At 42.3% G+C, this 24,731-nt stretch overlaps 1 protein-coding gene across 1 annotated transcript in view; it reads left to right on the top strand.

Moving 5' to 3' along the window:
* cxadr (CXADR Ig-like cell adhesion molecule) overlaps positions 1-14,381 on the top strand; it is a 36,442-nt gene extending 22,061 nt beyond the window's left edge. The window contains exons 3-7 of the mRNA XM_004076636.5: positions 4,440-4,644; positions 8,396-8,551; positions 8,670-8,792; positions 9,928-10,066; positions 11,955-14,381. Coding sequence (XP_004076684.1) covers positions 4,440-4,644; positions 8,396-8,551; positions 8,670-8,792; positions 9,928-10,066; positions 11,955-12,237 — 906 coding nt within the window. The 3' untranslated portion in view covers positions 12,238-14,381. The remainder of the gene's footprint in view (positions 1-4,439; positions 4,645-8,395; positions 8,552-8,669; positions 8,793-9,927; positions 10,067-11,954) is intronic.
* The last annotated feature ends 10,350 nt before the right edge of the window (positions 14,382-24,731 follow it).

The following is a 24,731-nucleotide window of genomic DNA, read 5'->3' as shown; positions in this document are numbered from 1 at the left end:
ATATCTTTCTTGCTGTAACTGCTTAATGTCCCTCAGAAGAATCTTAGCTTGATTGTTTAAATCATTTTAAATTCTCATATAATTTAAATCAATTCAAACTTAATTTTGCAGAGTGTAGAGTTTACAAAATCCAAAGTACAGTAAGTTTTTATTAGTGAAAACCATTATTAAGATTTTAAAATTAATAGGAAATACAGCGAGCAATCGGCCAGACAACCATCTGAGCAGCACCACGCATTTCTAATTCTAAACCACACATTAATTTTTCCTGTTTTACACGTCTAAAAAGAAAAGAAATGAAAAAAGACAAAAAACAGAAAAACAAACAGTAGTTGAGTTGGCAAAAAGTCAGTATCGTTAGATCACAGTTTCTAAACATTGGTAAACAAATAGCACAAACAAAAACGCTGAGGGGAATCAACCAAAGATGACCTCAGCAATTCAATCTGTCGGATTCAGTCCATTTTTGGTGCTTGGTAACTGCTGGTGTTCTAAACAAGCAGCTGAAGTAAATAAGCCACAGTGGAAGTTGAGATTCCAAAGTGGTATTGTATAAAAATGTTTAACTTTTCTGCTATCTTTCTGAAGTTTGTTTTCAGCGCTAAGCTGTGCGTTTTCATGCACTCTGCTGGTTGGTTGCAGGAGAGAACTTCCTTAAGTTGTTTTTGCAAAGGCTGTGGGTAAATGTCTGCACTGCAGGGGAAGCTTACCGTGGAGCGTAAGAATAGTGTTTGACACAACACGGCCGACATGTCGAAGTCTGTTGGTGCGTTCAGTCATCATGGTCACATAATCACATCAGAATATTATCCTTAAAGACCTGTCAGCAAACATAATTCATATGGGCTGATACAGATGCTACTCTGCAGCCTTTACCAAGATGGGCATCATTTAAGTCTACCAGGCTTATAGTTAGTCAGTCGCATAAGAGTATATATTTTTTTCTTCTTGTATTTTCTTTTTCTTCTTTATATGAAAAACTCCTTTTTTTCTAATTTTTGTAAATATGTAAATACTGAAAAAGAGCTTTTATTGATGGGTTTTCTGGAGTTGCAGTTGAGTTGAGTGTTGCAGTGCAAGCTGGACAGGTCGGTACACGGTTATTCCGGTTCTGCTTTGCTTCTCAAATGAACCATGCCTCCTCCCCTGAAACTCCCTCTGCCGTGGCGTCATCCTGACAGAAGTCCTGCGTGACCGAGGCTGTAAAGTTCAGTGATCTGTCTGTAGGTGTTCACTGAAAGAGCCTCTGTTGTGAAATGCTGTCCACACACAAAAAGTTGATCAAAATAACTTGTCTTTGAACCTTTTCCCCTTTTTATTGTACTCTAGTTCAGTGTTTTTCAACCAGTGTGCCGGGGCGCACTAGTGTGCCGTGGGAAATTGCCCTCATTCACTGATGTAAAAACATTTCCCATCTCCAGGATATCAGCTCTGTGTTCATCCTAACAGGCCCTGATAAAACACTGAGTGGTTAGGAACATGAAAGATCGTAAAATACTTTTTTCTTTGTGTTTGTTTGATTCTATTAAAGAAACTTTGATTAGAATGACAGTACCGCAATTTAGTCGCAGCTTTAGCTCTGTTTTAGGAAAAGTTCCGGCCCTTTAACTGTCTCCACCAATCATTCTTGGAGGCTTAATCACACGTCATCAGTCTGACCAATCAGAAGTGGTTAAAGTCTTCACTTCCTTGTTCCGATTCTGTTCATAAAGTCTTTCAGTTCCAACAGAAATACCAGCTAAAACTCGTCTTTAGCGCTGTAGCTCTCCGCGGGATCCGGTGTCAGACTGTGGAACAAGTGAACAAAACAATGCAGCTCAGAGAAGTGAGTCTGTCTGCCCCTGGCGGCAGTTTTCGCTCTACATCTCCCAAGATGCATAGGGTGAAAGTGACAGCGTCTCAGAGTACAATGAGTCGTCCTTGTTAAACGTCCTGAAACCACAACGAACACACATCAGTTTTTAAATCTTCTTGATGAAATCAATGGTCAACAGTTTAGTTCTCCTTCAAGGTTTGTGTTTATTAACAGCCAAACATCCCAGAGTTTGGTCCAAGTCATCTTTCTAACTGAAACACTTTTCTAATAACGTCTGGATTATTTATGTTAAATTTAAGAAGAAGTAATACCAACATTTAAGAAACAGGATTAAGATGAAGTGGCCAACAGACACAATTAAACTAAATTGAAACAATTTAATCATCTAAAAAGAAATAAAGTTGCTAAAGTTTTCAAAGACTTCATCTTTGATTAAGACAAAAGAAAAACTTCAACCTTTTCACTTTTTGTGAAGCTACAGAAAACATAAATATAATGTTAGTCTTTTTGTGTAAAACTTATCAAACATGGTGATCATATAATTGTTCAAAAATTACAGTTGCCTTTGCGCTAGCATTGAAATAAATACAAATAAGATTAATCACTATTTGGAAAGAATATATTTGTTTTTTTGTGAGGTTACATAAAATTGCATGTTAATAAACTGGAGGGAAAAAACAACCACCAGGGTAAAATTTCAAATAATTAAGTAGAAAATTATTATGGAAAAATAACTTAACTTTTATTACAACTTTTAGAAAAACAGCTGCAACTTCCAGCTTTTTCTGCTACAATTATCACAAAAAAGCATGTCTGATTGCAGAGGGACTGTACATCAAGACAGACTATAGAGTTTCTCCTTTTTTAAATTTTTAGATGCTGGTGTGCCGTGGGATTTTTGGCAAGGATAAAGTGTGCCTTTGGCTCAAAAAAGGTTGAAAAACACTGTTCTAGTTAACATGTATAAATGATTTCATTTTGACCGTTGTTGTTGCTTGAATGATCGTAAGGGAGGAGCCATGCTCAGCAATGGTAGCTCTCCTCATCTGTTTGTCTGGAAATCACCACGCTTGAATGTGAATTCCTGCTAAATTCAGCTTGGGGCCATTTAATTTCCTTTCCATAGTGAGAAAGAACTTGGATTTCATGTGAATATAGACACGATTAGTGTTGCCAGTGGAAGATAAACTTAGTATTAGAAACTGTTGTCCAATAGAATTTAATAAACTGTCTAACTGCTGTAAGAAGAGCAGCAAAGCGATGTGACCTTGTTTTCTGCTTTCTGGCCCCTCAGATGTCTTCATTACCGCTCTGCTCTGCTCCTGCCGTGTTAAAGTCTTTCTCTTAGGTTGGAGTTATTGCTGGTGCTGTTCATGCTATAAAAAAAGATTCTTGAACGATTTCTTTTGTGTTTGCATTTGAACATGCTAGAAGTGGAACTTTTGTTGATATTTTCAGAAATACGTTGGCTCACACCGATTATCCAACGTTTAGAATTTTTTATTGGTTTTTAATGACCTATTCAGATTCTCTTTTGATCTATTTTAAAGGCATTTCCAGTGGTCTTTTATGACATTTTCGGTCAAAACTAAGAAACAAAACTGTATTGTTGTCTTGGACATAGTTTCTCCAGAGGAGCAGTAGTTCATTGAAAATTCACCTCTGAGTTGTGGGCAGGAGGAACCCCGCCCTCCCTTCCCGTCACCCTTAACTGAGTGCTTTCTGTGTACACACTCTCCTGGAGTAACAGCCACTTGCACCCCCAAGCTAACATTATCAGCAAGCAATATTGGAGCTATCCAGCCGTATAGTTTTGATCCAGATCAGATTAGGAAAACATTCATGGATCTATTTGTCTACAAGTGGATGCATCAGAATGGAGCAGAGCAGGAAGGTTGTGGTCAGCCCAGTGTGTTTTCTACATCACAAACTTTTTTTTTTTTCATCTGCTCCTGATTCACAACCATTTGAATAAAAAAATACTCTGAAATGAAATTTAAGCTTAGTTTTCTGTTCCATGTCTTCCATCATCAGAAAAAATGCCACAAGAACATGTTAAAAACACAATTTTTACTGGAGTGGGTCTCTAGAGTTTTGACACCAAGTCAACCAAGAACTGAACTACCATAGGTCACCTTTCAGCAGACATGGTAATAACTGCTAGTGTTGCTCCTGTGCAGATGTTCATTTCTAGTTTGCTCTGGTTATGTCATCCTCTCCTCCTGACTGCTGGTCTGGAGCTTTCCCATTGACTCCACCTGGTCTTTTTCTGTCTTGAAAGATGCTCTGTGTGCGTTTCCGTGTGTGCAGTCTCTGTTGACACAGTCGGTGTTTATTGAGCTGCACAGAGCTGCCTTTGTTTGCTTCACCTTCATTTATCTTCTGTGCTGAAAGGGCAAAATGGCACAAGCTGCCAGGTTGAAGGGTGCTCTGAAGATAAAAGGGGGGGTGCTCTCTTCCCCTCCACAGATTTATTCCACAACAAAGACTTTTGCTGGAAAAGAACACGGGTGTCCTTTTACGGCCTGCTCTTCCTTCTCTTCAGGGACATTTCTTTCTATAAACAGATAAGCTAAAAACACTGCCCCGTTTGACTTTCCTTTGGTTTCTCTTCCATGTCCAGGTGATTCTGTACTCCGGTGACAGGGCATATGACAATTACTACCCCCCCATGAAGGGGAGAGTGCACTTCAACTCGGCCGACCCAAAGAACGGCGATGCTTCAATCACCCTGACGGGACTGAAGTCGTCCGACACTGGCACGTATCAATGTAAAGTGAAAAAGGCTCCGGGCATCGGCAGCAGGAAGATGCTGCTGATCGTTATGGGTGAGTCAAACTTCCTACTGAGCACATCGTGCTGCTGAATTGAGGTTTTTTCCTTATTTTTTTTTCAGTGCTCACAGGCTAAATTCTCCCTTCAGTTGAAATGCACAAAAACACACAACCTGTGCCCTCAGTGGCTGTTTTGATGTAATCCGCTATAAAATGCAGAGCATAACCTTCCCAGCAGCAGTGACGCTTTGTCCACTTTGTGATCCAGTTCTGTGTTCACTCTAGTTACTATGGGATTTGGATAGAACTACCGAGAATGCTGCTGCTGAGCACATTTTACATACCGTGTTGCCCTATGAAGTTTTTTATTTTAACAGAGAATTCTCCTGCTCCAGTGTACAGTACTCTCCAAAAAAAGGCTTTTTATCAGCAAAGTGAAATCAGTCACACATCACCGGAGTGGTGTCAGTCAGACTATTTACCCTTTGTGGAACAGACATTCTCACGCAACTGGCCTCGCTGGCCAGTCATCCACCAAATGATGTCGAAAGTGAATCGCCTCCCGAAACCAGCCTGTATTTGCATACAGGAAAGCCAGGGAAAACAATCGTCTGTCTTGTTATGTTAGCATCCTGCTGCTCTGTTAAAGACTCACAGCACTTTTACTGTAGACTTTAAGCTCTGTCTGTTTAGTGCAAAAAATAATCTGTAAGTAGCCGTTTTTAAATGTTAAGCAATCCCCCAGGAAAATAAACGGAGTTGTCAGTAAAACAGTTACATGAGATTATTGTTTATTCAGTTGTTATAAAGGCGGATGGCAAAAAGGACGCAGTTGTGATTAAAAATACCACAATTTTTCTGGATCAATAAAACCAAAGTCAATATCAGTAAATAAATAAATAATAATAATAAATAAAGAGAAGATAGAAAGAATCCCTTTTGTTTTAGAAATGTTTACATAAAAGCTCATTTAAACCTCACTTAAAGAGTCTACATTATCTTTCATGGTCAAATAACTCTCTCTCTCTATATATATATGTATATATATGATGATATATTACTTTTGGCACATTAAAGAACGTTTTTTAAAATTAAATATGAATTATTTTCACAGTTCATTTTGCTACGACTCGATATCTGAGGCTCCGTCTTTCGCTCCCTGTGGGTTCCGCCCACTTCATGACGTCAAGCTAGAGTCGGCCATGGCAGCGTGTCTGCATGTCTCACACAAAAACAAACGACATTTAAAGAGCGTAATTTTGGTAAAGTCCAAAGAAAACTCGTGTCGGGGTCATCTGCATTCTGCCCTGAGCAAAGACACAGCAGTCTGACCGGCTACTGATGTTCAGCAAAGACATTTCCTTACATTTTCCATACATTAGTTTGTTCCAACCTAAAAGTAAAGGTTTGTACTTTACAAATCAAATCAAACTTTATTTATAAAAATAAAAGCACTTCTCGCTGTATTCTGGAATATCTTCATTAGAGTTCATAATATGATGCTAAAACTGAATACATAAGATGTATATAAAACATAAAATTGAGAATAGATTTAAATGCATGAAATTAAATTAAATATGTAAAATAATATGTATTAAAACGAATAGACTACATGAGTAAATAAGATCAACTAAAAGCAAAATTAAAAAGGTGGGTCTGAGCGGTTTGATATAACTTTTTCCAGGTGATGGTGTTAAATCTAAAAGTAAGACAGCTAAGACTATAAAGTCCAAACTGCAGCTTCTTGTGAAGTATGTGTGGTAAGAATGTAGATGTGTTTAACTCCAGGATAAATATGTGCGTGACAGAGAGAAATGGCTCAACAGCGAGGTAGCGGACGGCCTGCTAGCTGTTGGTTTCAGGGGCAGATGTTGGCTGAACAAAAAAAGGTGATGCAGAGAAGGGTGGACATCTTGCCTGCTCTGCATTTTACCTTGAGGTTTATTTAGTCTCAAGAGAGATGGGCTCTAAAAGTGGAGGAGACATGCATGCATAAGTGTGCACAAGCATATACACATTCATGAGACACAGACCAGTAATGTGTGCACAGCCAAGGTTCAGTAGAGTGTTACGGGGGTTTCTTTATTGTGTATTCTCCTCTGCTTTCAGGGGACACTGAAAATAACAGGAGGGGGGGGGGGAGTGTGTGTGTCTGCACTTTAGCAACTCTTTTAGCTGCCTGACTCTCTGTACTTCTATTCAGCTGCATCTGAGCCCAGGCTATTCTCACTACATCCAACATGCCTCTGCACACAGCTCAACAACCTGTGCCTCATGGTATGACCAGCAATGACCTCTGACCTGAACCCCACAAAGCATGTCTGAAACCAGCTGAAGCAGAGACTGGATTATCGGACCCCACCCCCAAGTGACCTGGCATGTAGCACTTGTGGAAGAGCCTCAGAACAGCATCCTGAAGCTAGTGAGGAGCAGGAGATGTGGCTGTCAGGCTGTCAGTGCAGCAAATGGTAGAAATACCCACTGACATGGTCTATTTGGGGCTGTCTTTATAATTGTCTTAAATCTTAGAGTAAAAAATATATATTTTTTAAAAATAATGAAAATTGTGTTTCTTCTCATTCATAATCAGTAATATCAAAGGGAACCTTTACAATTAAAATTCAGGCCAAATAGGAAAAGCCCTCATGTAAATAACAATATCCTGAACTTTGTGTGAGTGGTGTAATAAATTCTCTGCTTCTGACTCATCATTTTAAAGCCCTGTATCTTGGCTATAATGCAGTCAAGTCATTTTTCAAAAGTATCTCCTCCACAAAATGGCCCAGGATTTCTCATAAATTATTCTTTTTTTTAAGCTTAACTCTCAACTAAATAAACCTGATCAAAAGGTGGAATAATGATAAACTGTGTCCTCTAGGACCATGGTCATCTACGTCCCAAGTCTCTGACATTTTGTGTGATGTGGGAACAAGTGTGTCGGTGCTACAGCAGGAAAGAGAGCAGGCCTGGCAGTTAGGAGGCTTTTAGGTTGGGTACCCTTCACTTTACCATCTGTCCATCAGTGCTCACTTGGTTTTTCTGCTGGCTCTCTGTCCCTGCGAGCCCTTAGCCTTTGTGTGTTCATTAGATTAACAGGAGCAGTCAGTGCCGTCACTGTCCTGTTAATCCTTACGCTTATGTCTGCTAAGCTGACCCCTCCCGTCTGGCACCTGGTTCAAATCTGAAAAGCCCAGTTGGAGTTGTTACTACAGAACCCATTCCCACCCCATGATGTCAGCTCTGTGAGAGATCACCGCGTTCAGACTTTGGCCTTAGAGTTTCTCTGTCCAAACATTAGCTGTTGACTCCCTTTCTCCTCGCCTCCCCCTCCCATGTACCTCCTGCACTGCCTCACTGAGTATTTGAGCTGCTCTGCAATGTGCTCTGCTTTCAATTTGGATCTGTTTGTTGAAAAATTCCCAGTCCCATCTCCTGGCCTCACCGCCCAACTGAGGCATGTTTGCAGACATGCAGACACTTTTGCTGTGCAGACGGAAGCTAATCCTGAATCTCCTCTGCTTACCTGAATCATGTAGCTCCCTTCTTCCTCATGAATGTCTTGAGTGACAGATCTCTAATGTCAGTATCTGCTTCATTTACTCTAATTAGTGTTGTCACTTTGTGGGTAATGGCCTTTAAAAAAATAAGAGAGGAGGTCTCCTGCATGAAGACACACACCACGCAAACAACATGAATGGCTAAAAGGCAACAATGCTACAGGCAGAATGACTGTGTGTTTTTAGGACTTGACCACCATAGTGTGTATTAGGCTGTTCATATAAACTCCTTTCTTTATTCTTTACAGTGCGGCCAGCCAAGCCACGGTGCTATGTTGAAGGGCCTGCAGAAGAAGGCAAAGACGTTGTCTTGAGGTGCACAACTAGTGAAGGAACCCAACCTCTAAAGTACACCTGGGAGAAAACCAGTGGGAGCAAGACTCTGCCTGCCTCTGCTGTGATAGGTATTTAGCATCTTTGGGGGGAAAAAAATAAACATAACAAAAAAAACACGGTTACTGTCAGAATCTAAGTCCAGATTTTGTTTAACACCATTATCTTTGGGTTTTGGCCTCAACACAGATCCTGCAGTGGGCACCGTTATTGTGAAGAATGCATCTGCCAGCGCATCTGGTACCTACCATTGTGCCGTCGGGAACCGTGTTGGCTCAGAGGAGTGTATACTACAGCTCAATGTGACACCCCGTGAGTAGTAAACTGCCTTTACCCTTTCTCAGATTTATCTCTTGTAGTGGAATTAAAAGAACACCAAAGTCTACGAGCACATTGAAGGTGAACGGTGTGTAGCCTTTTACCATCTGGTGCGAAGGGCCAAAGCACCGTACAGTCACAGTCCCATTCACAGTGATTGCGGCTCTGCTGCCTAACAATGGTGACAACCTATAACCACCAGGGGCAATATGGGTTCAGCATTTTGCTCAATGACACGTTGACACATGGGCGGGCAAGGCAGGAAAACAGAATCCTGTTGTTACCAAACCAGAATCCCTCTGGTCCTTGGCTGTGGATAATTCTGTCCATAAAAGTTATAAACACAACCAGCTACTAAGAGCAAACTTGAGAATGATTCTGACAGTTACCAACAGATGCTCACAGTACGTTTGAGCTTGTTGAGTCAGTCCAGCAAATCCAACTCAACACCAGATAGTAGACTGTTGAAGATTCGATGTCTGAAAGTCAGACACAACTGCAAAGTTAACTGTTGACCTCATGTCTAGGTTGTCCTGATGCAATATGCACTGATAGACACCAAGAACCTGTGACTGACACAGAAGTCCAATAACAAAACACTGCTTACCACACCCTTCCAGGTATCACTGTCATAAATAAACTAAAACGTTTCTTTAAATGACAAGTAAGTAGACCATAAAAGCAAAAACAGTAATGGCTCAAAATATCCCCACCTTGCAATTCTGTCATAGAATGCAATACAAAAAGAGTTCCAACTGTTAATTTGCCAAAAAAAGGACTGAAGGTCAAACATTACAAATAGAAATATACGCAATTACACATAGGTTTAGATTTAGGCTTAATTTGGTTTGGGATGCGTTTTTCATTCTTTGTGAACTTCAGGCTTTGGGTCTATGTAGAGTGACCCAAAATAAGCTCTAACCAGAAAATACCAAAAACCTTGGGTTTCTGTCATTTTGGTCTTTGTTATAGTCATTAGCAGTGAGGGCTGCACTCGGAGCAGCACCTCTCCAAAATGTTGGACCACATTTAATCTTTCTGTTTGACAGAAGGCTGCACTTTCACTGACATCATTACTCTCCAAATTACATCTTCAAATTACTTCTCTTCTCTTCTTTGCATTGTTCAGCTTCCAACACTGCGGCAATTGCTGCTGCAGTCATTATTTCCATCCTCTTGATCCTCATCATTATCGCCATCATCCTCTTCTGCCTTTGGCGAGCGCGTAACAACAAGAAGTATGAGAAGGAAATCTGCAATGAGATAAGGTAACCCCTTTACAAAGACACGAGCCTCACCTGTACTGAGCTTTGTTTTATATGAACATGTTGTGTAGCTGTCTTGCCTTTGTTGTGTAACATGGAGTGGGTTTCTGGTTGCATTCACTGGACTACACGTGTATGTGATCATTGCTCACAGATCTGTGGTTATCTTAACACTTGCACATCACGCCACAAGCAAGTTTTCGATGCTCCCAATGCAGACCTCCCTCACCCCATCAGCGTTTTCCATCTCCTTTTTACTGCGCTTCAAAAAAAACAGCTGTGGTAATCAGTTTGAAAGCTTTGTTTGCTCTATGTTTCCTGTGTCATGTCTGCCTCTGGCGGCCACCAACCCCCAGCCCCATGCCTGCTCCCCTCCATCCACCAGTCCGCAAGCCCCACACAACCACTGGGCGTCCTGTGACCGTGTCTGTTTAAGACCACAGGGTGACACAGCTTGCAGAGTGGGAGTAGAAGGATTAGTCCACTGTTTCATTTTCATACACAAACGCACATTTGTGGCAGCAAACCATGGAGTTTTGGATGAATCGAGCTGTGGCCCCTGAGGCCTGGCTTGATTGCACATTTAACTGGATTATTTCTGCTCATTAGTTGTTAATGTGGTGGCAGAGGGAATAGAGAGCATGGCTTTATGTTCTCAATGTCTACAGGCGACTGCACACGTCCTGTGACTTAACTGTGCAGACAGTGTTCACCCAATCATGAGCCTTTTCCAAATGTTGTGCTTTTTTTTATGCTGTGCTCTTGTGACTTTATGTCTTACTGACCTGTAACTGCACCAGCGGAAAAATCAGAAATATAAATATACATATTGCAGAAAATATACATCATGCAAACGGCAAACAGTAAAAGGAGCTTTGGATTATAACGGACACAGTCAAGAAATGGTCTCTTTTTGAGCTTCTGTCACAGATAAGGCGCACAGAGCTATAAGGTGCGTCCACTGAGACAAGAGTCAGAGATAAACCCATCTGTCAGACTTTAACTGTTATCACAGTAACTTTTTGTAACACGCTAGATGCTAGCCACATTAGAAGTGTTAGGAAGTTACAGTACCTGTAACTCCTAACTTAATTTGCAACACAAAAAAAAACACTGATACCAATAAAATGAACGTTACCGTAACAATGCTAACACCCAACTTTGTTAGTAACTCGTAAAAGAAACAGTCCAACACCGTCACACGTTAGCTGTGTTAGCGTATTCACAATAATGTCTAATATTATTCACAATAATGTCTAATATTATTCACAATAATGTCTAATCTTGTTAGCAACGTAAAAAAAAAAAGACTGACATTTTGACAGAGTGCCATGTTGTTGCCTGTTGTTGTGAATTTGGGCTATAAAAATAAAATTGAATTGAATTGGAGCGATCTAGCCGTACAATTTAGAGAACAATGCTACAAAAACATGTTAAAAACACCAAAACCACAATTTTCATAGGAGTTTTTTTAAATATTGGTTCTATTTTGACCACATTGGTTCAAACAAAGTGTTTAGTCATCCACCAATCGTACAAGTTCTCTCGCTTAAAAAGATGAAAAAATGAGAGGTCTGTAATTTTCATCATAGGTGGACCAAAATATAAAAAAATGTTTCCCAAGAACAATTTAAAATAGATCCATCCACAAAAGTGTAGGGGGGGGGGGGTGGAGCTGAGGTGTAGGAATGTTCATTTCTGTTGGGAATTGGGTCAGTTTACAAAATGAATAGTGAGGAATGTTAGCCCCACCTACATTTGGTCTGAAACCCCGCGAGGAGGTTAAAGGGTTAACGCAGCAGTTTGTGATGTTGCTCATTTCTATGAAGACGTTTCATTAGATACCAGAATGACCTTCCATGCTAAAGTTCTGTCTGTCTGTCCTTCTCAGAGAGGACGTGCCCCCTCCTTCAAGTCGCATTTCGATGGCACGCAGCCTCACCGCCAACAGCAAGTGCTCCTCTCTTGGATCCATGTCGCCCTCCAACATCTCAGAGTTCCACATAAAGTCCCAGTACGACAAGGTTCCCTTATCAGAGGAGTTCGAGAGGCCTCCAAGCCACAACCCTGCTCCCCCACCCACAGTAACCAGGATGGCTGGGGCTAACATCAGCCGCATGGGCGGCGTCCCTGTCATGATCCCGGCCCAAACCAGAGATGGCTCAATTGTCTAGCATGCCGTCTTTTGGGTGAGGGACCCTGGATTAGGGGGGGGGGGGCTTGAAGGAGGACACAGACAAATGAAGATGGAGAAGCGCTGAGCCGTCTCTCTCTGCTTCTTAGGAGCTACAAATGAAGTACCAACCTCCTATGAAGACCTTACTCTGCTGTGTTGACTAGAGACTCCATCTCATTGAATTACATCATAGATCAATAACTTTTTATGAAATTCAAATAAATACCTTGGAGGGGGGGGGAGGAAAATGAATTTTATGCATTTTATGTCAGGAGTTTCTCAATTTACAATGAATTCGAGTTGACACAAAGTGAAATGTTGATAAACCAGCTATATTGTATATAAGCAAATGCATGCTTTTTTATGTAGATGTCTCTTGTAGATATGCTGTTTGTTCTGAACAAAGCCAGGCCCTCATCTGCACTCTGCAACCGTGTGCATAGAGAACTGCAGCTGCTTTTGAGTAGAAGACTTTAAACGTGTTTAGGACTTTGTTTTCTGAAGACCATCCCTTTGGTTGTTTTTCCTTTTTGTCAGCGGTGCGATCATCTGACGTACGCCCCAACCTTTACTGCTTTACGGACTCTGTTTTTTATAATGTAGAAGATGATCAGACTTCAGATCCAAACCCTCATTTAGACAAAACTCAGGAAAACAAAGTAGGATTTACTCTCACAGAAATAGAGACACCCCCTGTAGGTCGGCTGGACTGTTGCTGTTTCAAATTCACAGCCTGCGTCGGTGTGGGTGGGGGGACACAAAGGGTCTTAAATGGCTGGTTCTGTCCTGGAGGCCAACTGATTAAGTCAATTATTTTTGTTTTTGATCAAGCTGAGGCCAAACCAATGTCTGTCCTCTCCACCCCCCACTTAGCTCCACCCAGAAAGTTTAGACAGGGGGGGTGGGGGATATTAGTGAGTAACCTGGACAGCTGGATAACAGGGTTCACTGAGCAATCCGCCATGATCAAGTTTGACTGTTTGAAAGGCCGCCAATCCCAGTGACCACCAGAACAAACGGCCTCAAGGCAGTTGCTCACTAAAGCATGGAGTCTGAATTTATCGCAGGAAATCCTGAGGAATTGTTAAAGCACTACAGGAAATAATCTCGATTAATCTTTTCTCTGCGCTCCATATGAAACCTTTCGAGGCTTATGTTAATTGGAGGTTTTGTTGAAGGACGTTAATGGAGTTCCCACAGTTTGCCATGAATGAGCTGGGCATCAGAATTCTGCTTCCTGTTTCTGTGCAGCCAAGTCGCTTTACTGTTCTTCTCATTTGAAGTTTAAGGTCAGTATGCTGTTCTGGTTTTTTGTCCCTGTCCCAGATAAATGGATCGTTTCTCTACCTTACATTCAATGCTATAGTAGCAAATATGGACAAACTGTTATTTCTGCCTTATTTTGTCCGTACTCTCAGCCTTACTCACCTTCCCTCATCTCACCTCCGCTCAGCTGGATTTTAATCACTTCTTTTGTGCCTTGTTGCTCCATTTGAGTTTGGTTTCGGCAAATCAGCCAGTTTGCTCCATGCAGTAGCAGCATTTTTCATGGCCATCAGTGTCTCAGACAGCAATAATTATCATTGCACAGTGAAGCTGCTGAGGAAGCGGTTTCTCCTCTCTGATTCCTCACCTCAGACTTCAGCTTCACTTTATGCTTTACGGTTGAAAACTTCTGTCTGTTCTGCTTGTTGTTTTGTTGTGTCGTTTTGATAAGTGATGTACTTTATTTTAAATGGAAGAGTGATCTAATGACCTTTCCTGCCACTGAAGGAGCGTCAACGTTTCTGTACTGTGTTCCTTGAGTCTGGATGAGGCCCTGCAGGAGGTCACGGCAGTGTCTGCCATGTCTCCTGTTTGTAGCAGCGGTGCAGGCGAGAGTGTAGCGTGAATGTAGAAACGCCGAACATGAAGGCAACAATGGGCCTCCTGTAGAAATGAAGTTTATTCTCCTCCTGCTGGGAAATGGTTTGATCCTGTTACTGTCCTTTCAGCTCTAAGACAATGTTGTAAATGCTATTAACCATATTAACAGCAGCTTTGAAAAAGAACGCACTAATACTGTATGAAGGTTTAATTTGAGGTACCCTCACTGTTTGTTTTTGTGTTGTATTTTTCAGAAATAAAATTCATTAAAACTCACATTTGTTTGACATCTTTTCTAAAGCAGGACTCTCCAGGAGTTCATCCTCCAGCTCCCCTGACTGGTTCTAGTTCCTCTCAGATCTTTGTTTTAATCTATTTTCAAAGTGTTCCCATTAGTGTTTTCATTATGATTGTTGTTTTTGGCCAAAATAAGGACATAGTTTCTGCAGAGTGGCAGGAGTTCATTAGAAATTCACCTCAGAGATGTGGGTGAGACTGTTGTCACAGAGCAACCCCGCCCCCACTTCCCATTGCCCGTCGGTTTACGCTCTCTCCTGGTAGCTGACAGCCCCTCACACCCCCAACCTAACATTAGCGGTGCAACAAAAGTGGCGAGCAATATTGGAGCCATCCAGCCGTACAGTTTAGACCCAGATGAGGAAAACAGAGGCGTACACGGATCTCGCCACATGCAAGTGGATGCATCAGAATGTGACCCGTTTTCCTGCCGTAAGCTTTTTCAAACTCCTGTTTTTTTCAACCGCTCCTGATTCATAATGATTAAAATAAAAAAACAATCAGAAATGTAATTTTGACCTTCATTTTCTTTTTCCATCATCAGAAAAAAAACGCCATTTTCAGTGGGTCTTATGTCAACTGTCCAGTTTCACCTCCTACTGCAGGTGAGGTGACTTCCCAACAGCTTAACGACAGTCATTCATCAACATCCGGGCAGTGTGCCATCTGCAGGTGGGAGTGAACTCTGAGGCTTGTGACCTCGCCTTTTCTCTCCGACTCAAGCCTCCCCATCCTACCCTCATTCTGTTGCATTGCTGCTCCTGTATTTGTGCTCATTTGTTTAGCTTTTCATACATCTGGAGCCAATTTCCCCCCCATGCTTAATGTGGGTGCAATTAGTTCCTTTGCAAGCCGGCACTAATCTAAGTTGTGCCAAATTACCGTTCCAATTAAGAGTGCAGAGTGATGGGAAACGCCTGCTTCGCAGCTGAAGAATCGTCAATGGGTGTTAGTTGTTACTGCCTGCCGCCCTCCACTGCCTGTGTACACTAACCATGCTGGTGATCCTGACACGGTGATGGATCAATGCCCGATTATTAGCTGGCAGCCCGGCTGTGTATGGACTGTTGACAGGTGGTCAATAAAGAGACGAAAGCACTTTAGCAGCAGCATTAAGTGGACGTCCACTGCTATAATTGGATGCCAGCTACAGATATGACCCCTGAGCATCGATCTGTGACGGGTCTCTCCCGGCCCAGAAGCCGCTCTGCTCCTCGCAGTCATCCCAGCCACCACAAACTGGGTCAGAAAGACCCCATCCACAGCCACACATTCTTAACTTTCATTTAAAGGCAGTAATGTTGTAGATGTGCAGATTTACGGACGTAATGCTGTCGTCTGGTTGGGTTAATGTACTAGACGTACATTATCCTGCGTCCCCAAGCCTAATTTCCATTTGTGACTTGTTTTTGAGCCTCCATCACACAGCTAAGTGAAGAGAGTAGTGATGGGCTAAGCACCTGGGGATTTGTGCCTGCCTCCCACTTCTCTCTGCTGCCGGAGTAAGGTATTAATTGTTTGTACGGATACAGAAGCCAGGAAGAAAGCTCATTGGTTCTGCCGGAGGGTTTCCTTGGCAACCTTATCTGGTTGTACACAGTCTAAGCCGCCTGCTAGCGGAATGATTTATCTCGTAAAACGTGATTCACTCCCCGCTAACAATAGAGGCCTCTAAAAGCTCGGCGCTCATCAAAGTTGCTCTCCTTTAGTCTGACGGCTGCTGTCACGGCCGCTAAGCTTTCTGCTGTTTTTAGAAACCTCAGTCAGGTTGGGAGCGTGTGGCAGGGGGGGAACTCTGGGTAGAATGGGCATATGCATATGCATGAAGAGTGAGCTCCATCAGTTCCATCAGGGCAGCAATACATTAACATTTTGGCTTGGCGCACAGCACTTTGGATTCAAAATGACACAGACTGTGATGAGAACGTGGGCTTTCACAGCTACATCGGATGAATGACTGAGGAGCTGGAGGAATTCTTGGACAGGGCCCCTCTTGTGTTTTTTTGGTCTCAGCAATATTTTGATGAATACAGGATCTATTTAAGTGTAGAATCAGGATTCAGAAGTAGCTCCTACATGTTAAAAGTCATTCCCTGAATACTGCATCACTTTAGCTGCTCAGTGGTTTAAAGTCGAGTCTTTCTGCAGATAAATGTGCTCAGTGGAGGAATTTGCTGTCAGGTGCAGATCCTGCAGAGTCTGCTAATAAAACAGAAAAAAAGGTGTTTGAGTCCTATTATCTCTTTCTGGTTGCAAATCCATCTCAGACAAATGGATTGGGATACCTCGGAGGATTTTCATCCATCTTTCCTTTGCAGCTGCTAATTTCCGCGCTTTTAGTGAAGATCACTGAAGTGTGCCGTTCATTCTGTGAGATGAGGCACTGAGGGTAGACAGAAAGGCCCAGTTTACAGCTGGATCAGCCCAGACTCATAATCGAGTCACCCAGCCTTTCCTCTTGTAAAATCTTGCTTTGTGGTGCTTGGTAGTGTCTGAACAGCTCTCCCTAAACTGTTTAACCTAATCTGGAAGGATTACAACTTTTCAGAATGCGTTGATTTGCGGAAACATTGAGATTACTCTTCAATGGAAGTGAGAGATTAAGCCCATGACTTTAAAGCAGCCCACACCAGTATGCATCCTCCAGATGTGTTTGCAGATGGTTTATTAACTTAAAAAAAGGGTTTTAGACTCTTCATGACCAGGATGAACCCCCCACCGCTGCATGTTAGCACAATGAAGCCTGAACAGCAATTTTTCTCAAAGGATTTAGCAGAGACAGGACCTGGCATGCAGAAGCTCTCCAAGTCCACGCAGCATGTTTCTACTCCAGGATACTCGGAAGCAGCGACGTTTTTGTCACTCGCTTTTTAACTTTTTAAATATTGTCATTGAACTTGGACATGTGAAATCCAAAGTAATTTTTCTTCAAGTCATCGTTTAATCTTAGCCCATACCATGAAGCTCCTGCCACACAGTATATGCATATATGTGTTAAGATCTGCAAGCCCTGTCACCCATCTGGTTACACGCTCTCCCACTAGCTCACAGCCCTTCACACCGCCAGCCTTATGTTACAGATGCAACAAGGATGGTGCACAATATCTGAGCTAGCCAGCTGTTTTGATCCAGATTCCAGAGCAGATGAGGAAAACAAAGACGTACATGGATCTATTGCATCAGAATGGAGCAGAGCAGGGAGCCCTGTGACCCGCTCAACATGTTTTCTACATAACAAATATGATCTTTTTTATTTATTTGTCTGCTCCTGATTCACAGTTGGAAATGTTCAGAAATGTCTTTTTGAGCTTAATTGTCATCATGTCCTCCATCATCAGAAAAATGCCACAAGAACATGTTAAAAACACGTGTTTCATCTGATTCCATCTTTATAGAAAATAGTGCTTTAGATGCTGTAAGTGACCTCCTCAGAAGGATGCAGCATGCTCTACAAATGCTGTGACTGCATTTTGCCCAAATGGAATACACAGGAAGAACTTAGAAATGCTTAAAGACCTGAGCTGTCATCTGGCTCCAAACTGTATGGCTGTTAGCTCCAATGTTGATCTACATTTTTGTTGCACCAGTTATGTTATGTCGGGGTTGTGTGAGGCTGGAAGCTAGCAGGAGAGAAACAAGAGCGGGTTTCTCGGCTCCAATGGTCCCGTCCACAAGTCAGAGGCAAATTTATACCTGCTGCTGTGTGGCGTTGGGGGGTTCTGGCTGCTGCGGCTGCTGCTGCGGCTGCAGCCGCGGCGGCGGGGGTCTTGGTGTGGGGATGAAGAACATAAACAATCACTTAAGCACAGGTGTTAGCTCACCTTTCCACAGATAGTTTGCGTGATTGAATGAAATGTTTCACACTAGTTGGTTTGAAGGCATAAGTATGCGTGTGGGAACATTATTTGTATTGTGTACATGTTGACAAGTGAATATTTTTGGAGCCAACAGCTGTGTTTGTGGCATTTGGGTGTGTGGACAGGCCCCGCCCTTTCTAGATTAGTATTACATCTGAACCTGACCGTAATGGTAAACATCCAGAAATTTGTTGCTTTATGCTGCTTCATGGTTTTAACCCCCCCCCCCCCCCCCTTCTATAACCACCCTCCTATCACCCCCTCTCTAATCTCCCTCTCTCTTCTTCCCTCCTTTCCTTTTCCGTCCGGTCCAACACCAAAGATTTTGATTAAAATTAATAAAGTTTGGCGTAGAATACAAAAGGGGTTTATTCAGACATACCTCTGGTTTGTCAGAAGATTCAGAACCCCTGTTGTTAAAGTAAAACATGTCCAACACAAGAGGCCTTCAGCTCTCATCTGTTTGCCCAGCTGTTGGACAGGACCAGTTAATAAAAAAAGAAGGAGGTGAAAGGCTTCATGTAAACGCTCCTGAATGTTTTTAATGTTTCTACTCCACTCAAGGTTCAGGTAAATAAACTATGAAGTGCAAAACAACACAGGCCGGCTGACAGTCTGAACTTTAATGCACAGCAAATGTCCACATCAGGCGAAAGCAAATAGCAATACCCAGCTCCCCGTTAAAGTGTCTCAATGCGTACTCGCATCAGATCAGCCTGCTGCATATGGCTGTGGAATGTGAAGCAGCCTCTTCAGACCTCAACCTGTTCTTCCTGCAGGTCTGCAGAGGGCGGGATGCTGGCCCTCACCCCCTCCTATCACCCCATTTGCTCTATACAGGAGTCATCTATTAAAGGTCAAACTCCAAGTGTTGCATCCCAGCATCCTCTCTGCTCAGTGCTGTCCCACCACTGCTCACGTTTTGATGACAAAGACGTGACTTTTAATGAGTGACCTTCCCCTCTGTGCTCCGGGGGAGGGGGGGCAGATTCATGCCGGGATCAGCCTCAGCCGTCTCTCTGGGGGCCGTTGGTCTGATGGGTTTCATGGATCAGTGAGATGATGCTCATGTGCAGGTTTGACATTTGCTCCATTGCAGGAGGAGCACTGCTGAAAGAGGAGAGCACTCCCGTCCTTATCAGGGGGAAGCTTTGCTGAAAAATTAATGCCATCAGAGGTGCTGTGAGAGGGGGTTGCCACCTGGCACTGACTGGGGGAAACTCTGGAGGCGTGGATCCAACCACATGCGCTGGTTTAAAATCTTGTGAGTACAGGAGCGTCCTCACATCCTCTCTGATCTCCTGTCCTTGGATCAAGCAGCGAAGCTGCGGGTTTGCTGTGTGATTTGCTCTTCTAATCATTCTGGTTTCTATTAGAAGTGGTCGCCCCCTCCAAATCCATGTTGTCAGGAGGGCAGACCGGGACCAGACAATGAAGTACGGCCTTGGTAAGGGGATGAGCCTCCAACCTTTCTTTCCCTTCTCTCCCCCTCTGGTGATTGGGGTCATCTCTATTTTCACTGTGGCAGTGATGTATCATCTCAGTGCAGTTTATACGTATTCTGCTGGGGGGAGTTCTGCCTCCACGTGTAACTGCAGCACCCAAGAGTGTCCGCAGTCAGGCCAAGGGTCAGGGGGATGATTTAACAAGCTGGGATAATCCCGGCAGCATCACCCGGCCCACCTCTGGCTGTTTCCAGAAAGCAATTAAACGACGTCTTTTCTCCATGCTGGACACGTACCTCAGGGCTCCGACACAGATTGAAATGACCCGTCCATGCAGCAGAGCCGAGGTGGAGCTCAAGAACAGACATGTTTGCTGATGAGCAGTTTCCTTCCTTACTGTTCTTTAAGGCTTTTAAAGGGAAAAGCAGCTAGGCGTGTTTGGTCCAGCAAAAAAACAAACAAAAAAACCAAACAGAAAATGTCTTCATTGTGTCCTTTTACTCTTTGGTGGGTGGAAAATAACCAAAACTGATAAAGGTTTGAAATGCACATAACCAATGACAAATTCCAGGAGATCAAAATTTGGGGTGTAACAGTTTATCAGTAGATCGATTCATAGTGCTCTGCTTGCATTGCATGGACCAATGCCAAATGCAGCTGGTGGTTCTAGCAGTGGATGTAAGGTATATCCTTCCCTACCTTCTTTTGCAATAAAGCCTGAACACCACCCCTGACCCCACTCATGACAGAAGCTCCATCACAGACTGACTGACAATTTCAGCTGCACTATAACCTGTAAGCAGAAAGATGCTGAAGAATTTGGGTGGTAATAAAATTCTGACCAATCAGGTGTTCCTCTGGAATGCCTTCACAGACAAATCTAATCATGACTGACAGATTCTCCACATTGCATCTGTCTCTGATTCCACCACTTTTGATGCAAAGCAGCAGAATCTGTTTTGTCACAATCATCCTTGATTTTATGCATTATCATTTTTGCCAATGATTCAGTCATTTCTACTTTGATGTAGTGAGAGGTGTATTTTGTATTTTGTTGTATTGGTTTGTTTATTTTGTTAAACTTGGCGTCCTTTGTCAGAATGTAATCAATCATTTTAAAAAACAGTCCTGCAGAGAAATCATCATCATTTGAGTTTTCCACACTGCCACGAAGGTGAAAGTTCATTTCCTGCAAGGAACTGAACTACTTCTCTAATTGTTTTGATAATATTTCTTTTTTTCAACATGAGTTGGCCCTAACAGATCACTAATGGTTTCTCCTGTGGCCTATTTTTGGGACATTTCAGACCAGGTGTCTGTATTTTTTATGTAGCACAGACTTGATGGATGCTTTGTGAGTCCCTTCTCGGTTTCTAGTGCAGTTTTCCAATTATTAAATCCTTGTTTTGTGAAAACCAAATCCCTGTCATTGTTTCCCCCTAATTTACGACATGTGAAACAAAAGCATGCATTTTGCTTTTGCTGAATATTCCAGCCATGGTCTCCTACCATTCAGCCTGGGCAGAGGAAGTGTGTGTTTCTACCAAAATTACTCTTGGGGAAAACCAGAGCAATCTTAAATCTACATCAGTGAGTGGCCACCGCAAGGCTAGGAGTAACTGGGACAGCAGGGGCTGTGCTTGGGACACTAAATGTACTGGGCTGAGCACGGGATTCAAGTTTGTAGTTCCAGCACTGGCAGCTTCACTGCTACTGCTAGCGCAAGCTTTAGGAACCAGAAACCTGCACTTAGTAAACTTGTTTTTTCGGTTTACTCCAAACCAGAACAAAGAAAGCTATAGATAGAGGCCAAGAATGAGTTGAAGTAACGAGTGATCAAATAACTGCAGCGATAAACAGCAGCCGAAAACTCCCAACAGCGGCTGAACTCTGCTGGGACTTTGAGAGACCGAGCGAGACAAAGAGCGGGAGTGAATGGAGAGGCCAAGCCCTCCCTTCCATCTACCAATCAGCACCAGCAGTTACTTTGAACGAGAGCCAGAGAGAGCAGAGAGCACTCTGTTTTTCTTTCAAAAATATTGAAATTTGGACCGTTTGCATGGCGGCACATTTGCAGGCCCATTGCAAGATCCGGGCCCGGCTACGATACAACCAGATGGATCTGTCTGAGGCAAGTTGTTAATAGAATTGTCCTAAACTATCATAAAATAGTTTCAGTGAAATACATAAATTATATCAATATTGGATATAAATATATATCCAATATATAAAAAAGAATTCTGGAGGCAAGAGACCCACAACATTGCAGTTAAATGTTTATAATGAGGGTATAATACACTTTTAAAAACCAAGTTGAACCTGGGCGCTATATTCACTAGGGTCTAAATGGATATTGGATATTACCATTTGGATTTAGACATGGTAGGTTTATTTTACTATAAGCTCAAAACGACCAAGTGCATCAAAGCGGACAACACACATGTGATCTCAGCAAAAACTGATCGACCATCATTCCAGTCCAATGAGTGGAAATACTTTGAATTTAGAAAGTCATGTGACCACACAGTGTGCTAGAATGTTCTAAGAATGTTCCCTTTGGATTCTTTGGATGTGGAAAAACAACAGTGGACTGAAATTTAGGAAACTAAATGTGAATGGATTTGACATTCATTCTTGTTTACTTGTTTGTTTGGACACATATTTCATTTAAACTTTATTATCTTGAAGAAATCCAAAGAATCTGGAAAACATCACCTGCACTGTTCATTAGCAGGTATTTCTCTCTGAGTTACACTGGTTGAAGATGTCCTGGATTGATTTTATGTCAATGAATTGAATCGTTTAAAAGGAACCACTATCGATGATGAAACATCTAAACAACCACAAATTATGATATGAATCAAATTGTTGTCAACCCTTGTGCTATCCTAGGCACTTTAAACCCTTGTGCTATCTTAGGTGACCCCACCCTTGCATTGACGTGTTCTCCCTACCATGACAAAGGTGGATAAAGGTGACTATTACATTAGATTACATGAAATCTTTCCACCTTTATCCACCTTTGTCATGGTAGGGATAATGTAAGGGTGGGGTCATCTTAGATAGCACAAGGGTTAAAATGCTTAATGGTGTACACTTTTAGAGCACTTTATGACCCTCCTTGAAGGCCCAAAGCGCTTTACAGTCCCATTCACACATTCACAAACTGATGGCGGCTCAGCTGCCAAACACTGGCGCAAACCTATAACCAACCAGGAGCAATGTGGGGCTCAGTGTCTCACCCAAGGACACTTCAGCGCATGTTAGGATAAGGCGAAACCGAACCTGGGATCTTCCAGTCTGAGGTTGATTGCTCACCTTTGCACCACAGTAGTTCACAGGAATCGTCAAGTTCTAAGAAAAAGAAATATTCCTGTACAGGAATTCTTGGTATGATTCAATGTTTCAGTCATAGTCTCCACATGCCAAGATTCCTCAACAGCTACTCTGGCGGTGGAAGGGTTTCCTCATCTGACCAGAGGCTCATCATCATCATCATCACATCTTATTGTTGCTTTCATCCATGACCTACGAGAAACATCGATGGCTCTGTCAGAAGGGCAGACTGCTCCCTTTAAACGTCCGTGATGAACTCCTGCTTTCTGCCACATTGCTGTGTTTGTCTTTGAAGGTCACGGCTGCATGAGAACACTCCTGCTTTTGTTCGTGCCTGCAGCACGGCTCACGCGCTTTGGGCTTCAGATAACCCGAGTTATCTGAAGCATCTGAACGCTCTTGTCTCAGTTTGTTTCGCCACATTTTTCAGTTAGTTTCATTTTAACGAGGAGCTCATCCTTCCTCCTCTTGTCTAATCTGAGCATTGATGTAGTAAAAAAAAACAACCCAATGAGCTTGAGAAAACTCTAAATATCTATAAATGTCACTTAAAGCTCCAAAACCAGCAGCTTAATCCCAGTAAAAAACAGGAGTTTACATTAACAGTGTCTGTATTACAGCAGGTTGACAGTATGACATCAGTCATCATTCAAATTAAACTTATCTTTCATTCTTCTGTAGCACTTCCTGAATGCCACATTGTGTTTTCTTCAACACGGAAGAGGCCCGTCATATTTGGTTTTCAGGGAGGTGGTTTTTCTGATAAAGCAAAGTTTAAATTACTAAGAACATTTCTAATTACTCTTCCAACTTTTGTTTTGTTTTTCATCCACTGAGGCTGTTTGTTTATGAACACCTCTATAAAGGTTGAATCCTGCTATTTAGTAGGATCATTGATTCCAATCTCTTTTTAAAAAAAATCTTTTCTATCTTCTCTCTGCTGTTTCTTTTCCTGTTTTTCCTGTTTTGGCTGCATTTTTTTCCCATCACTTTAAGGTACTTTTATAATTTTTTTGACACTTTAAAACAGCAACCATGGAGTTTGTTTAGTAGTTGTTGTGGAATAGTTGTTCGTTTCATAAAGATTTGAAGCTGTTGGGTCAAAGATTTGACTCCTGTGAGTGGCATTTCACCTTTGGCTCATGTCAGGATCCCTGCAGTTGCAGACCAGGTGGTTGCTAAACTTGCTCGACAGGATCCAAGCTGAAAATATATTTGTCTTGACATCAGCTGTGCAAAGAATGTGCTTCTAGAAATGTGTTTTCTTTTTTTCCTCTTTCGGGGATTTTCAGTTTGTTGCTACGTGACGATAAAGTCTTCATCAGATGTGGAGGTTCATGTCATGCAGGGTCCTTCACCGTGTGTTCGTATTCTGTAACAGGACTCTAGCTGGTGACACGATCGCTTCTGCAAATGATGTTTCGTTTACATGGTTCCTAATCTATAATTATCTTTAATCTTATCCGGTACAGATTTTCTATGCAAACGTTGATTCTATATCATCTGTAGGTCTGTCAGAGTTCCTCTTTTTTTGAATCCTTGTTATTTTACTTCTCTGTAAACTAATGTGTTGCTGTTTTCAAAGCTTTTTGGCTCATCAGACTCGATAAAATGATTCGGAGCTCTTCACAATGATGGAGGTTGCTGAACTGGCTTCTTAGGTTCACGTCCCATGAAGACTGTTGTAAAGA

This window comes from Oryzias latipes, chromosome 14 (genome assembly GCF_053564925.1).
Source record: "Oryzias latipes strain Hd-rR chromosome 14, Olatipes_Hd-rR_3.1".
Taxonomy (NCBI): Eukaryota; Metazoa; Chordata; class Actinopteri; order Beloniformes; family Adrianichthyidae; genus Oryzias; species Oryzias latipes.
This window is presented reverse-complemented; position numbering and strand designations above follow the sequence as displayed.